Source organism: Orbicella franksi, chromosome 11 (genome assembly GCF_964199315.1).
Source record: "Orbicella franksi chromosome 11, jaOrbFran1.1, whole genome shotgun sequence".
Lineage (NCBI taxonomy): Eukaryota > Metazoa > Cnidaria > Anthozoa > Scleractinia > Merulinidae > Orbicella > Orbicella franksi.
In genome coordinates, this window is record NC_138155.1 from 2,953,382 (window position 1) to 2,969,705 (window position 16,324).

The 16,324-nt window shown below is 39.0% G+C and overlaps 2 protein-coding genes across 2 annotated transcripts; one reads left to right on the forward strand and one right to left on the reverse strand.

Annotated features, from left to right (window-relative positions):
• Positions 1 to 3,091: 3,091 nt before the first annotated feature.
• On the reverse strand, positions 3,092 to 7,855 carry LOC145502297 (uncharacterized). The gene is made up of 6 exons (XM_081481558.1): positions 7,302 to 7,855; positions 5,656 to 5,861; positions 4,957 to 4,988; positions 4,784 to 4,829; positions 4,141 to 4,276; positions 3,092 to 3,587 (listed from the first exon to the last, which is right to left on the reverse strand). Exons 1-6 carry the CDS (start codon positions 7,366 to 7,368, stop codon positions 3,412 to 3,414), a joined length of 663 nt encoding a protein of 220 aa, XP_081337684.1. The 5' UTR covers positions 7,369 to 7,855; the 3' UTR covers positions 3,092 to 3,411.
• Positions 7,856 to 7,941: 86 nt separating this feature from the next.
• LOC145502294 (uncharacterized) lies at positions 7,942 to 16,166 on the forward strand. Its single transcript, XM_081481549.1, has 11 exons — positions 7,942 to 8,243; positions 8,412 to 8,498; positions 9,156 to 9,218; positions 10,174 to 10,252; positions 10,851 to 10,993; positions 11,210 to 11,314; positions 11,837 to 11,948; positions 12,482 to 12,584; positions 13,555 to 13,611; positions 14,360 to 14,454; positions 15,242 to 16,166. Exons 1-11 carry the CDS (start codon positions 8,169 to 8,171, stop codon positions 15,331 to 15,333), a joined length of 1,011 nt encoding a protein of 336 aa, XP_081337675.1. The 5' UTR covers positions 7,942 to 8,168; the 3' UTR covers positions 15,334 to 16,166.
• Positions 16,167 to 16,324: the final 158 nt, after the last annotated feature.

Sequence of the window (16,324 nt, forward strand, 5' to 3'; positions counted from 1 at the left end):
AAAACGCAGCAATCACCCGTAATTTTGAATTTGTGTTTGAGAAAAACTCGGTCAGAGAAATCACATGATTATCGTGACAACATCGTTTTCAAAAAGCTCCGTTTTCAAAATGTTTTCCGTCCAAACGAAAACGTAAAGTCGGCGTTTTCAAATTCCTCCGGTTTGAGTAGTGTTTTCGAAAAGCTCCTTTTTCGTGACGGATTAGCGTAGACGGTAGGTCTCACCGTATAAATAAAGCTGCGTTTTCAAATTTCTCCAGCGTTGTGTGTACGCTGCCTAAATTACAAGGCAGAGAATGGTGCCTCAATTTGTGGAATGAAAACTTTATGAACTTTCTCTAACAAATCAAAAAGGCAGGAATCATACTTTGATAACAGATAGCTTAAGCCAGTCAAAGAGAGGGTTCACGCCCTAAATAGCCTGCGTAACAAGCGAAGAGGTTCCCGCCTACTAGACACGCGAAAATTAGGGCGAGGGCATAAAATTGACAGAGATGGGGATGTGGCCGTAATGCAGAAAAAGCTGTTTCGTTCGTATGGGAAAGCTCACTATGGGAAGCTACGTCTTAGTCAGTTCAATTATCAAATGCTAATGCAGCCTTGGTATTTGTTCACAATCAAGTTAGACGGGGAAGGACTTAAATCTGGGGATTGGGGGGGGGGGGGGTTGCCATAAGCAGTACATTCCTCCACTTAGCGCACATGGGGCTAAAATCATGGCTGGACAGGGGGAAGCGAGCTTATGACTAGCATCTTACTATAAACTGCTACCTTTAAACTACTACACTCAAAGTGAAGCAGCCGTCATATTGTGTCAGCTTAATCCTCACTATAGAAGACAACTCATACTGTAAGAATCGATAAAAAAAATTAATTGCAAATTACATCACTAAATAATTTTAGCATTACTATTCAATTTAACTTTAGATATATACTTAAAAGTTAAACGGCGGAGTTTTAGTTTCTTACGCTATACAGGAATATCTGCATTTTTAAAGGCAGCAAACCAGTGCCACATACAGTTGCAGGGTAACTTTCAGGATTTTTCAAGGAAGGGGAAGGAGTTGCAGAATCAACAGGACATGACCCCTAATTTTAAAATTTGACAGTTGGAACCTAATTGAAAACTGTTACAATAGTCTGGCTGTTAGAGAATAACATGTTTTTCCCCAGGGAGGAGGGGTGAGGTACTCCCAGGAAAATTGGGTGGCAGTGTGTGGCCTGCTTCCCAAAACCATTACCCTATTTATGACCAAAATCTGCGATATTCCCTACCCTATTTATGACCTGACCAAAAACGTGAAACCCTATTTATGACCTGGCTCTTAAATCAAAACCCTGTTTCAGGCCTGCATTATAATTAGTTCCCTAGCTCAGAGCAATGTTAAATTACCATAAACATAATTTGTGAAGGGCTTTTGTTGATTTTCTTTTCGATAATGATGAAAAAGTGGCTTCTTCTTAAAAACATACCCATATCAAGGCTAGAGTGTGAAAACCATACCCTATTTATGACCAAAATGGCCATAATCAGCTAAAATCAAAACCCCATTTATGACCAAAACGGCTGAAAAACCATACCCTTTGGGGCGGCACATACCTATATAGCCCATATAAGGGAGTCCCCCCCCCCATGGGGTTTTCACTTTTTCAGCTAGATAAAAAAAAATACTTGTAATTACAATAATGTACATGTCTAGAGTGCTTGTCTTTATTTCTGTCATAATATCCACAATCTTATTCATTTTCTTTTTCTTTTTTTTTTCATTTTTTGGTTCTCGAAAAGGGAGGGGGTGGCTAGCCAACCAACTCACCCCCTCCCCCCAAATCAATCCTTGAACTGGTCATGGAACATTGAAGCATTTGCGATGCTCATCTGCCAGTCAGAGGTGAGAACTATATACACAATAATTGAAGGCTTTTGTGCAAAAAGGAATCCTTCGAATCCTTCGAAGGTGGATTTTGACATGGTGCAAACTTAGACGGTTACTTTTAGCAGCTTTGAGAGCACGTTTTTTTTTTAAATAGGTGTTTTGATTTTTGAAAGAAGTAGAGAAATAGACTGGAAAAAAAAAACGACCAGCCTCGTATCGAACCGGTGTCATGGCAAAACAGACTAGAATCCGACCCGTTCAGTGCCTTATTCGCTTGCGCTAACAAAGCAACAGTAAGAGAATTGCGTAATTATATGAATACTAAAACTAGTGGCAAATACCATGCTTCGGCGACTTCATCGTTTAGCAAAACAAAAGGTTTCTTTTGTTTTTCGCTCAACAAAAGATCTCCAAAACATACCCTTGGAAAACTGAGTGTTTTTGCACACGTTATTTCTCGAAAATGAAGCGCAAATCAACAAAAACAATTATGCAACAATGCTTTTCATGTCAAAACAAGTCAGTCTACCAAAAATTAGCTCGATCGTGCAAAAAATAAAAATCGGTCCAAAATGCTATATATGCCCTTTTTGCATGAAAGCCCTCAATTGTCCAATTGAAAGTTGTTAAAATTTACCTGACCAAAATTAGTTCACTTGTTTGGCAACTTTAAAATATTTTTCACTTTCCACTGGAATTAAATACTTCAGATTTCTAGCCTGTGACAAAGCAGGGCTGTCTCTGTTGACGTGGGTCTGGGGAGGGTATGGGTGTAACTACATGTAGATAAATGTATGCCCCCCTCCTGCTCTCCCTTATAAAAAAGACAAGAGTACTTGTCATACCTTTTAGGGGTTAAAAAGCAAGTTTGGAATCTCTCAGGGTGTTCAGCATCAAAAGGTTAACAGCATGAGCTTTCAGGGCATCTTTTAGTGTATTGAGCCAAAAAAAGTCAGTGTCAGTTAATGTGTAGTTTAAGAACTGGTGCCTCTAAGGGGTGAAAAAAATTTCAGCCCACCCCCAAAAACAGTACCTTGATACCTCCTAGAGGTTCTTCTCAAAATTTCCAATGAGCACCCCTGTCCTTTTTATATGAAAGTCCCCCTCTGGTCCTACATGCATGCTTTCTTTTGTCAAGAGTAGATGTACCTCATAAATTGCAAGTAATTGTATTTCAGGGGGCCCTGTCAAACATGCACCCTGATCACCTAACCCCCCTCCCCAACCAATCAGAGACAATTCTGAAGAGGCAATAATAATACATCAAATACAATTTTTCCAGGACCCATCCAGGGTGCTTATTTCCAATTGCAGATTTACTCTTTTCAATTTCCACAATTGCACAAGATTTTTCATACTTCAACTACGTTTTTTGGCAAAAAAACATTTAGAGATTCTGAATTTACAGTGAATTCTTAATGCATTTGTCTGAAATCATTTATAAATTCCATGATTCTATGGGGACCAGGGTGGCTGTTCAAGGAGGGGCACTTGATTGAGGAGATATGTAGTCTGGTATTTCAAACCCATTTGATCTGTTAAAGTGATGGAAAGTGCAGTAGCAAAACTGCAGCTGCAAGTTGAAGAAAGCTCCAAGAAAAAATGTTACATGCTGCACTTTTAATAGTGGGTGTCGTCCCTACTGGTGGAGGTGCAGTTATTAAGTCCTGTGGAAACTCACTGCTACGAGCAAGGCTGCACCAGTCATCCACATCTGCAGTGAAACAAAATGATTGTCATTAAACATGTGGGGCTAGGTGCATGTATAAAACAATCATTTAAATTTCCAACCCTCATGCTATAACAAATAAGACTAGGTCAGCTTGCTAGCCTTAAATTATCCACCAATAACCAGAATTCACCTATAATTTAATCAATATACCTGGATAGAGAGGGGCATTGTAAGGGTGGTCTTGCCATACCATGTAAGAATGCAAACTGCAACAATGGCTCAGCTTGAGCACTTTTGATTGCTTGACTAGGAGTATTTCTACTCCCCCCTAGATCTGATACTAGTCCATTGCAGGGTTGCCCCCAGCCCCAGCTTTAAATTTGCCAGTACCCGTTTATAAATACACCTTGGTGGAGAGAGGTACTGTGAGAGTAAAGTGTCTACGGCCAGGGCTCAAACCCTGACCATTCAATCAAGAGTAGAGCATACCAGAACCATGAGGCCACCACACCTTCCACACAGATGTAGAATGTAGTTGATACAGAAAGGTCTCTTAACAGCCCTACAAACAGAAACTCATGAAGGCTTTCCTCACCTGCTCCTACAGGACTTGGAGTTAGTCTGTACCAGAACTGAACATCAGTATCGCAGCCTGCTCCAGTGTCACAGTAGAACTCAAATATCACTTTATCTGTTGTTGGACCCCAGCAGTCCACACTTAGAAAGCCACCCTTCAAAAGAGAGCGAAGTCTGAGTTGAGAAACATAATAATTACCGAGTTGTATCATACATCTGCAATGTGTCAAATGGCTCTATCTACAAGCACAAAGAAGGAAACCATGGTGGCCATACACTACCTATAGAGTGCGACTTGAGCTATCATAACAATTCCATTATAAAAGAAATATTACAAATTTAGTTATCAATTATAACAATTTTGGCAAAGTATTTCTTTCTGCTCTGCAACCTTTTAGTTTGGCATTGTTGTTTATACAAGCAAACAGGTTTTGAAATTTTGATGAACGCCAGCAACTGAAACTAGTACTCTACCCTAATCCCCTTGTCATTTCGTCAAACTTACTAGCCCCCAGTTTTACTCCTGCAAAAGAGCGAGATTTTGAAGGGTAAAGTATTGTACATGTACCTCAGTAGTAATACAACAGCCAAGTGGCTTAAAATGTTCTAAGTACAATTGATACTGTCTGACTTGTAATGTTTGTTGCTTTATGCACGCCTACCTGAGTACATTCTTTCTTTGGAGTAGGCTTGCTGTCATCTCGCACACTAGTCAGAAGCAATAAGAAATTGATAAGTATTATACACATTGTATAGTATGCATGTATTAACTGTTAATTAATGATTATTATCAATCAGGCATTGTGTAAAATAATCACACTGAGAACATACATACCATACTGTTTTGCCTGGGACACGGGTTTGAATCTGGTGAGGATAAAGAAAAAAAATATATAAAAAGTAAGAAATTATGAGCTGATCAGTAAACATCTTTTTGAAGAGTTGTTTCCTAGGATGCATGCACAAACTTAACTCTTTACATTCTTCTGAGATTTCATGGCCACTAAAACTAATAAATTTAGCCACTGGTGGGAATTCCTAATTTGGGGCAGATCCAAGAGTTGGTGAAGGGATGTCCAGAAAATTGTCTGCCACAGGAGATTCATTCTCTTTGGTCAAGTCCAGGGGCATGCCTCCCCTGGCCCCTCCCCCAAAGATTTTGAGATTTAGACAATTGGAAAGGTGATTTCCAGTGTTTTGAGGGACGATTGTTAGTTGTATAATATTATCTTTGAAATCATCTCTGTTTGAGATGTTTAAACAAGCACTATATGAGAAAGTTTTGGGCTGGTGGCAATGTTTTAGCTAAAACTGTGGCCCTCAAAACCTTCTCATTCCCTACGTAAAACAAGGAAAAGGTTCTCATCTATCAATCTTTACGTTATTTTTGCTCTTTTCCAGTTACTTTTTTTTTGTCCACTGAGGTTTTTGTCAGAAACAGCAAATGTAAAAAATTAGATTTTCATTTCAGTTTACTGTTCTGACCAAACCACCCTGGAAACCACCCCTGGATCTGCCCCGGCTACTTACTTACCATGACTTCCAGATCTCTTGATGTCAAATTTTTCACATATACACAAGGGTTTTCTATTTCAGACTGAACACCAGGGTATTGTGCTGTTGCAATCATATATCCTAAGGGTCTCTTGGTAATATCATCTGCAGCACTGATGTTCCTGTCATACTGTTCAGGAGGAATCAGCTTGAACTCTGGGCAGTCGCTAAGTTGTGAAGTGGACACTGAAATGTAATGAAATTACAAAAAGTGTATTTTCTGGGAACAACTCTATATACTGCCTTATCCATGATTGGCACTGAGGGTTGTGAAAGCTTTATGGTTAAAAGTAAACAGTGTGCCGGATTCTAGAGAAGCAAGCTCAAATCCTGTAGACCAAGGTTATTGTGTTATGTTCTTGAACACGTTAAGATGTATTACAAGTACTCTCACAGAAGTTGGGTGGAGGAACATACAAAATGAACAGAACTTCTGCATAACAGTGACTGGTCAATTACCATCAGAAATTTAAGAAGGAATGCCTGGCCAAAAGGAAACAGAATTGATATATCTGGAACCTCCATTGGAACTACCAGAGTGGAGAGGCACCCCATCCAGGGGGAGTAAAAGTAGTTCTCTCTGTTTCAGGGTACAGGTAAGGTTAAGTCTGGATGCGAGCCCAGTGGCCCATCAGGCCAGTGCTTATCTCCAGTTTCTAGGGCATGAAGCAACTAAGGGTAATTTTGCTCTCCCCACCCCTTCATAATGGATGGGATAATGGGATGCCAGTCCGTCACATGCTTAGAAGTAGAGTTAATCATTGCCACTCATGAGCCAATTTAATCCTGTTTTTCTCCCATAATTCTAATGCAATAATGTTTACTTGGATTTGAACTTATTTTTAGCTTGCAAACTCCAAGAACCACTTTGTTTTGCCAGTTTGAGAGTGTTAAATTCAAGCCATTGTGGCCCTCTATTCGAGTAGGGGTGGGGTGGTATATATCAATATTTCATGGAAATGCAATTGGCGGCAGAAAATTCCCTTGAGCGCATGCACATGCCAGCTAGTGTGCAAATTTGTTTCCTAAAGAGTTTATGTTGATGACAAAATTATCCCGATAAAACTTATAGTTTACAGTGACTAATTTACATCCACTATTCTTCATATTTCCTACAAGCTAGTTAAACAAACAAATATGTATAGTACAGTACTTGCAAAGAGTAATTGAAAATCTGTGGGCGGTCCTGTCCACAAATTTCCAGTTTTGTGTTCCTAACTCTCAAATCAAGACTTAATCTGACAATAGATCTAATTAAACTTAATTAAACAGGACTTCCATTTGACGATCAACTGACAGAAGCAAGTATGACAGCTTCAAAACAACTGAAACGGCAAGTAGATTCCGTACCAAGTACAACGAGCACAACAAACACCTTTCATAGTATTCAGTATTAGCTTGGGCATCTGTACGAAAAACCGCAATCTGCCGGATTGAAACATCAAAGAAAGGAAACAAACTTCGTGGAAAGAATTGTAAGATCACAAACGGTGAACTTTATGCTTGTTCAAAAAAAAGACTCTAGAAGAAAATAAGCTTAGCTACGAATTCTCTCGCTTTCCGCGCGATCAATTACTAAAATGATTGCCGTAATTTCAGCAAAAATTGTGACATGGTAATACTCACCTGGGCTTATTATTACACTGAAGGTAAGGAAGATAAAGAAACAAAGGTTTCGAAATCTAAAATCCATTTTTTTGGCTGAACTTCCAAATATTTTGCCTAATGGGAATCACGCGCGACTTCCTCGCGTTTGAGAAACTGACATTCTTACCCAGGGTGGGCTGGGGATATGTCAGCCCCCGAAATGATCCCGAAATGATCCCGAAATGATCCCCAGTGAATTTTAAGAATGCCGAAAAAACATGGGAATGTGGATAGACTGCTGGCAGTCTGTTTTTCTCTCGAAATTCAGTAGGGGCTATGAGGGGAGACGTTTTTGCTAAAGGGGAATGGGACGCGACATGGGCGCCGTACTCGACCTGCCCTTGTCCCGCCCTCTTCCCTACTCGGGAATTTGTAACAAATTGATATATGGTATCGATAAGACCAAATAAAAGACAGTACAAGAAAAATAATAATCGGTAGCGACTTTATTATCCTGTACATTTTTTTAGCATTTTATGTCATTGTCACAGAGGGGTTTGTAATTCGCGTGACTGTCACGCATCCTTGCGTGACAACCGCTCTCCCAAATTTGGACAGTATTGCAAACGAGGTTTAGCTGGGTCCAGCTCCCGTCCAAACACAAAAGTTTTGCACAGAAACTGCACAGCTAAGTACAATCCATATTTCACGGCTAACAGGGCATATATTTAGACTTCCTGAAAGCTATCATGTTCTACACATGACATATCGTATGAGCTTCCTTCTGAAGGTATCATATACAACTTATTCTTTGGAGAACGAAGTCGAAAAACGCTCGGTCGAAGAACTTGAACTTATCCATGGCCAAGGAGTCTTTCATCACTTGAATGTTTTCGTCCCAAAATTATGGATCTAGCTCCTAAAGTAGAATTTTTAAAATTTCATCAAGGATATGTCCGTGGAGTGGCATTTTCGCCTGTGGTAAGATTTAAAGTTATTAATACCAAACTATATACAACTATTTTGGAAATTCTGCTTTCATTTTATCGCAGTTTTAGACAAGTACTGAAATTAGACGTAGTTTAATAGTTTGCGGTGTCCTTTGTGGTGACGAGAGAATGTACTAGATATTATTTTTTCACCTTTTAGGATCGATACTTGTTTTGCTCTGGTGCGTATGATGGGAAGGTCAACATCTACAGCGCCAAGAAGTGTCATCTTTTGGGGAGTTATCCGGTACAAACAATACCTTGAAATCCTGACATAGTTTTTTGAACTGATCGCTTCGATCATATCCACCAACAAACTATGCCTTAAATGACAATTCATTGCGTCACTGTAAATTTCTTCTTTCAATTCGAAACTCTTTAATTCCCTCTATCAATAATCTCCTATACATTCACTTTAATGTTTACTGTTTCTCTTTGTAGCAGGCATTTGAATGAAAAACATTGCAAGCTTGTTAATATTTTAATTTTTTTTTCTCATCATCTGTTATGTTGTTGATAGTGCGTTTATTTACATAATGTACTTCAAAATGATTGTTAGATTTTTATTGCTGAGGCTGTATTAGGGGGTTTCGGAATACAGGATATTTAGGTAAAAATAAAATGGCATTCCGAAAACCTCTTGGACCTAACATCAACAGGGCATCAATACTGTAGCATCCCTTGTGAGAAACAATATCAAACAGCGTGCAAACAATCCCAATAACAGACTCAGCATGGATGTGGAAAAAGAAAGATCAGCAGACCAATATAATTATTTTTCAGCAAAAGTTATCACTTGGCTTACTTTTGGAATTACTCTCTCATCAGTAAACACCAGTAGACAGGCCTGAATCTCTTTCATAAAATGCTCATCCTTTAATTTTGTTTTTCTTGCGATCAACAGATAACAACTCTGAGTTTAGCGAGGAATATAAAGGCTGTTAGATTTACAAGTGATGGACAAAAGGTACATTTGTGCATTCTATCCAAAGAAAGATTTCATAATTGTCAAGGGTTTCATTAAGATTTTCAGCAGGCTGGAAAAGGTTTTCATAGGCAAGCAATACTCTGGGCAAAATCATCCTCATAACTGGTCAGTTTGCCCATTGCTCAGCCCTTAATGGAACTGCTTGAGTTGCATAGTTTTTGAAGATTCACATATTTAACACATAATAATATGGAACCACAATTACAGAATCGAGGACACCTAGTGTCCTCAATTCCGTAATAGCAGGGGTCGGTATCAGCAGGAATTGTTTCTATACATTTCTTTGTAGTTTCAGCCAGGGATTTAGCTTAGCTGTCCTTAGAAGCATGGAGGCACGGTGGCCTCATGGTTAGTGTGCTCCTCCCTGGATTGAGCGGTCCGGGTTCAAGCCCTGGCCGGAAACATTGGGTTGTGTTCTTGGGAAAGACACCTCACTCTCACAGTGCCTCTCTCTACCCAGGAGTATAAATGGGTACCAGCAAATTGTTGAGGAAACCTAACAAATTGCAGGGGAGTGACCTGCGATGGACTACCATCCCATCCAGGGGGAGTAGAAATACTCCTAGCCGCTTCATGCTATAGAAACCAGGATAAGCTCCGGCAGCTATAAGCCAGTAGGCTCCAAGGCTTCACTCTCCCTTTAGTAGCAGGGTGTTCGCAAGGAAAGATTTGACTAGCTGTGTACTCTCCCTATAAAAAGAGCATGAACTGATAGCTGGACTTAATATTAAAGAAAAGATACATTGCCTTTTTCATTTTCACTTTCTTGTAAGCCCAGACATACATGTAAGGAAAAAGATACTTTCATTTTTTTTTTACAACCACAATAGTTTTAGGTACAGTACAATAAGCATTAGGCTGTCAAAAGTAACTTCAACACGGCATGATTTTTGCTGGCAACTAATTAGAAACAATTTTTATTTTCAATTTTCAGATTTTGGCATCAACAAATGCCAGACGATTGATAGTTATGGATGTTGAGACAGGAGAACAAGTAGTATCATATGATAATTGTAAGTCACCATGTGGAATGAAGTCAGTCAATTTCATATTCATGTTGAAGTAAACTTCAACTCTTCATGAATGGTGGCACAATCCTCTGAAAGCAGCGTTTAATTTTCTTGAGGATTGGAAAGGAGGGAAAACTTGCAAGACCTTTTTTTCTTATGGACACAAATCTAACCACTAATTAAAAATAAGTAAAAATAAATAAATTATTTAGAGAGGAAGCCACATCAGCCTTAGCTGGTTTTCATGCAGCTCCTCTCTCCTGGTCGCATTGGAATTTGGAAATGTTGGTTTTTGTGGAGGGAGGAAAACCGGGGCACCTGGAGAAAAACCCTCAGAGCAAGGCAAGAACCAACAACAAACTCAACCCACATATGGCACTAGGCCAGAATCAAACCACATTCTTTGGTAAGAGGCAAGCACTCTCACCACTGTGCCATCCCTGCTCCACCCACTGACTTTTGCTGTTAATTATTCAGTGTGAGACTGTGGTTTGAAATCAGTTGTTTTCTGCTAAAAAAAGAACTTCAAAATAAAAGGAGCTTAATTTGCTGTCAATTTCAGTGATTGTGATTCTTTTTTTTTCTCTCCTTTCTTTGCTAGGTGTTTACAATGGTCCAGATCGGACTGGGTTGGCAGTGGATTCCCAGACAGGTCCTAACATTGCAACTTGCTGCTGTGTTAATGGGCGAGGTCTTTCCATGTTTGACCTCAGAATGCCCCTTCCAATGGATTTTATCTATGATGTGAGTTGTTTTTTTTATACTAGTAGCAGCAAGTTGTACCTTGATGTATCTAGTAGTTCATAGTCATGCACGCCCTACTCTCCCAACCTGTCTAGATGTATATGCACTGGCAATTTGCACTCGGGAACTTTAGTATCTAAGTTCTTTCTTTTCCTTGCTTCCTTCTTTGTAATTTTTGATTGGTTAATATGTGACATATTTTCCATCCCTTTCCAGTTGCATAGCAACGTTATTCGTGATGTAATGTTTCTTCATGAAAGTTGGCCATGGTGCAAGGGACAGAATGCATTGCTATCAGTTGCAATTGATGGCACAGCAAAGGTACAAATGAAGACAAGAACACAATTTTATTAACACACATCTCTCTCTTCATGCAATTCTTTCCCTGCTCAGGGTTATCCTCTGTCAATTATAGTCCAGCACCCTCCGGAGCTCCATAATTTTAGCATTTGTTATGGGTCTCGTGTATTGCTCTCTGATGGCTGAAAGCACTGCATCTTTCAGCAAGCTCGTGCAATCTTTAACACTGAGGATATTGCTCTCACTATTTTTACAAGCTTCTTATCTATATTGATTTCTTTTTTTTAATATTGTCACTGAAAAAGCCCACCAGGAGAGTGTCAATAATATTATTGTTTTACTGTAATTGCTTTTGTTCAAAGAGTGGATTTTTACATGTACATCCATAACTCTTTGAATTTAATTTAGAATTTGAAATGGCAACATTGTCTATTTCAAGGTAGGGGAATGGAAAATTAAATAAAAATATAAAAAATGAATTTCTTCTTTTAAAATAAGAAAGGGTCATTTTAGACTGCTTTTCTGTTCTGATCACTGCTTTAGGTATCTACCATTGATGGACGTACTTTGCAAAGCACAGAGATAGGGTCCATGCTAAACACTGCTGCTCCAACTCCTGAGCCTTTTGGTTCTATGGCAGATGATGGGTTCTATAGTAAGTACAGCCATATTTCCTTGGTTACACATGATATAACTACTTCCACATAATTACTCTAAGTATTCTTCTTCAGTTAAGTGCTTCTTAGAATGATAAAACTTGAAATAAGTATCTACCATTTCTTCAAAAAGTAGGGCTTGAAAAAAACCTTCCAGCTTGTTTTCGAGCAAAAATTAAAGAAATTGTGAGGAAAATTCCAGCTTGCCCTTCTCACATGCAGTTCTCAATTTTTGCTTGCCCTGGGCAAGTCTTCAGCTATGTAATACTATAATGTACCTTCTCTGGACCCTTGCCCATTGGGCAAGTAAAATTGAAAAGTTACTTGCCTGGCAGGAGAATCTACTTGTCCTGGATGACCAAACAGCACTTTTCCGAGCCCTGAAAAAGTAGACTAAGAAAGAGAATATGAACTGTCAGAAGGCAGCTTTTCTACTAAGTAAGCAACAAGATTCAGACTGATTTCAGGTAAACCTTTTCAGGCTCAATGCATTTGACACAAACTGAAATTGGTTTTAATTTGTTTTCTTTAGGTCTTATTATGTTTGGTGGTGAGTTTCTGACAAGTTTTGTCCCTGAAGTTGGAGTCCAAGAGCAGATGCGAGAGCATGGAAAAGATCCATTGTGGAAAATTAAGTATGAACAGCAAAATTTGTAGAGAGATATGTGGAGACACTAGAAGCCAGCTAATGTTTAGTGTGTTTAACAGTCTGCCCTCTGTCCAGATCAATAGATCTGGGTTCTTGCTCAGGACTAGGTCATTGTGTAATGTTCCTTGGTCTCACAGTGCCTCTCTCAGCTTAGGTGTGTGATTGGGTACCAGTGTGAAACGAAATCCTTTTTCTGAGCTTTTCCAGGCAGGCTGTACATTTAACTATGATGTACTAGCCGGAATGTTATCACCACTAGCCCCCTAAAATATCATCTCTTAAACAACACTTCTGTCAGTAATTTGCCTTTCCTCAAAAAAAATTAGCAAGAAACTTAACTTGCCTCTCTTCAAGTAAAGGACAGAATCCACCAACCTAAATGCAAAATTAACAAGCTAAAGGCTATCGGACATGGCTTTTTACATGGTGGTACCAACAAGTTGTCAAAATAACTTGGCAAAATAATGTACAAAATCTTGGGATAGACATGCTTCCAATCCAGGGAGGGGGGAGGGGGTATGCTTAGCAATAGGCCAATCTCGATATATTAAAATTCAGCCTAACACAGTCAGTGCTGTCATTCAGTTTTGAGTCACCTGTACCCGTGTTCTCCACACCCATAGCAAACTTGTTACTTCGTGGGAGAATTCTTTCAACAACAGGCAATTTCACACGAAGCATCAAGGGAAAATCAAGCATATTCAGCCGTAACAGGTGGTACGGCTGAATATAATGATAGCCCTGACACTAGACCTCAGCACAAGGCTCTGGGGAATAAACCCCACAAACTCTGTAGTTATTCCCAGAGCCTCATACTGAGGTCTATTGTTTTAGGCTGAATTTTATTGTAATATATTGAAATTGGTCCATTCCTAGTTGCTTCTTGGAGGTAACTAAATATTTGAATATGTAAGTAATATAAACTTTTGAGTTTATCGTTCAATTTTTTGTTTCAGGTACACTTCTAATGGTAGCACACTTTTTACTGCTTGTGACAGAGGTGTCATTCGAAAGTAAGGGTTCAGTAACAATTATGCTATCTTTTGAAATCTTGTCTACCATCTCTGCTTGGTTAGAATTTTGTTTTTGTCTGAGTGATTTCAGTTCCTGAACCGGACACAGAGAGGTTTTATCGTAATTGTTGTTGTAAAATCAAAAGAAATTGATAACAATCAGATTTTGCCAATCACCTCAGACAAAGATGATGCAAAGAATTGGAACCTGAATTTAAACATGTGTCAGTCAAAATCAGGGTTACCTTTCCTTCTAAACACATACTAGATTGAGGAAGGAATGTTGAAGCTTAGCTCAGCACATCACGTGAGAGTCTGTATTGCAGGTATAAAAGGGAAGGGGCCAGGGAGGCATAAAACGCGAGGAAGAAGCCCCATCCTTCCATCTGCGCCTTGCCTCCCTGTCCCCCGTTCCCGTTTAACACCTTTTAGACAGGCTATACATAGACCAAATCAGTTTACATCCATTAGTCAATTGTTACACTTCCTAACATACTTATTATAAGCAAATTGTTTTGAATGTTACCTGAAAGCAGTCTTGGTGTTCAACTCACGCAATTCTCTCCACACATCAATCAATGCCTGTCAATTGTCATGCAATGCCCCTCACTCGTCAGGCAATACCTGTTACCACTTGTGGACTGAAGGTTTTCATTATGACTCAAACACTACAGTGAAAGAGACCAGTAGTGACCAACTGAAGTAAAAATAATGTGGTTTGAATGAAATGCTTGTCTGATTCTTGTAGATACAGGAGATATCCTGATCATCACGAGTTTGTAGAGGACTTGTTTTGCCATTCAGATGACGTGGAAGACATTGATATTTCTCCTTATGATGAATGTATCCTTGGTAGCTGTTAGCAATTTTCGTGAATGCTTTTATTGATCGGGTTGTGGTTGAAAAAAGAAGATAAAAGCTGTATTCACGTTGTCCCAAAGTTTCACGCCTTTTTCCATTACTGCATGCAGAAACAAGACAAGTAATTGTATATATTATTGTATATATTATTTTAGCTTTATGACAATTGTATTGTAAATTTCTGTTTCTCTTATTTAGACTTAGTAGTAGTAGGTCCACATCAGCTGTACAGTTGCTTATTTTAAACCTACTTATCAAATAAACGTATGTATGTATGTATGTATGTATGTATGTATGTATGTATGTATGTATGTATGTATGTATGTATGTATGTATGTATGTATGTATCTATGTATGTATGTATGTATGTATGTATGTATGTATGTATCTATGTATGTATGTATGTATGTATGTATGTATGTATGTATGTATGTATGTATGTATGTATGTATGTATGTATGTATGTATGTATGTATGTATGTATGTATGTATGTATGTATGTATGTATGTATGTATGTATGTATGTATGTTGCTAGAAAATATTCGTTACGAATGACGTAACTGTACAGAGATCCATGCACAGTTCTAATTGGTTATTATTTTCGTGCCAAAATTCAAACCTGAGTAAGACCAAATAAGAGCACGACGTGCTTGTGACGTCATCAGTATGGAATCTCAGACGTCTCTCGAGCAGCAACCTCGTTTCCAGGGTTCTTATTATCGTTATGTTCTTGGGAGTAAGCAGTTTCCTTCCTTGACTGCGTGTTAGATTTAGTAACAGCATCTAAAGACCAAAGTGTTGGTGTTTATAAACTTGGACCGCCCAGTCACGGCGTCACGGAGTATGGAGAGATTAGGTAGCAACGGAGGAACATAACAACAGCTTAGACGTGTATTTACACATGTGCAGCCTTTGTCAAAGGTTTACCGTATTACTTCGGATGAGTCACACGGTGGATTTGAGGAGGCTGGTATGTAATCTTTCCGTGGTGATGGACTTGGCCCGGGCTACCTCGGTCAGCTCTCATCGTATGCTGGGCATGCGCATAGATCTCCAGTTTTATCAAACTGTGTGATGTATGTATTTCTTGACATCACAAGGAACACAGCAAGAGGGTAACCCGAGAAAAAGGGTCTTTGTGTGAATAGCTATGGAGTTAAATTAAAATTTGGTAATGGGAGATTCTTCGGCAGATTTTGTTTCCCAATATTGTGCTTCATGGGTATCCATGAGCGTTTATTTAGCTGGAAAGAAAAGAAGAGTAAAGAAAAGAAAGACTGTAGTCGATGATACTTACAGTTACTCGAATTCAAAACAGCATCTGAAGGACCAGAAATAGCTGAGAGAAAAACAGTAACAACAACTACTAAGCATGAGGAACAATATCATCAAAGAGTTATACAGTGGCAGATCTAGGGGAGGGGCCCGGGTCTCCCTTATTTGGGATAAAAAAAATAAATCGCAGAAGGAAGAAAAGCCGGCAGGGAAAGCGAAAAAAACCGCCACTGTTACATAATAACTAACAACTCATTCCTGACAAAAAAAAGGTCAGCAAATGCACTGCAATATGTGCAGATAGTTTTCGCCAAATTGTGTGAGCAAAACTGAACAAGTCTCTCCACAATATTATTAGTGATGGTATTGTATAATGTAAATAGATAGTTCCCCTTAACAGGTTGTTAACCAATTGGTTCGTGGATAAAAATCTTGCTTGTAAATGCTTTGCTTTCTAACTGTGTTTGTCAAGAACTGCGTAATACTGGTGTATTACACGAAAAAATCGATGGAATCATTCTCATCTTATTCCAGCTGACTCGAACCCCTTCTTATGTTTTCTGATACACGTTTTGT

Bases quoted from the DNA above. Each gene is read 5' to 3' on its own strand.
- LOC145502297 (XM_081481558.1), bottom strand. From the start codon at position 7,368: ATGGATTTTAGATTTCGAAACCTTTGTTTCTTTATCTTCCTTACCTTC. The intron at 4,989-5,655 runs GTAAGTAAGTAG...TATCCTCACCAG, and splicing joins CAAGAGATCTGGAAGTCATG to ATTCAAACCCGTGTCCCAGG. The intron at 4,277-4,783 runs GTAGGCGTGCAT...TCTCTTTTGAAG, and splicing joins CAAAGAAAGAATGTACTCAG to GGTGGCTTTCTAAGTGTGGA.
- LOC145502294 (XM_081481549.1), top strand. From the start codon at position 8,169: ATGGATCTAGCTCCTAAAGTAGAATTTTTAAAATTTCATCAAGGATAT. The intron at 8,499-9,155 runs GTACAAACAATA...TGCGATCAACAG, and splicing joins ATCTTTTGGGGAGTTATCCG to ATAACAACTCTGAGTTTAGC. The intron at 11,315-11,836 runs GTACAAATGAAG...TCACTGCTTTAG, and splicing joins CAATTGATGGCACAGCAAAG to GTATCTACCATTGATGGACG.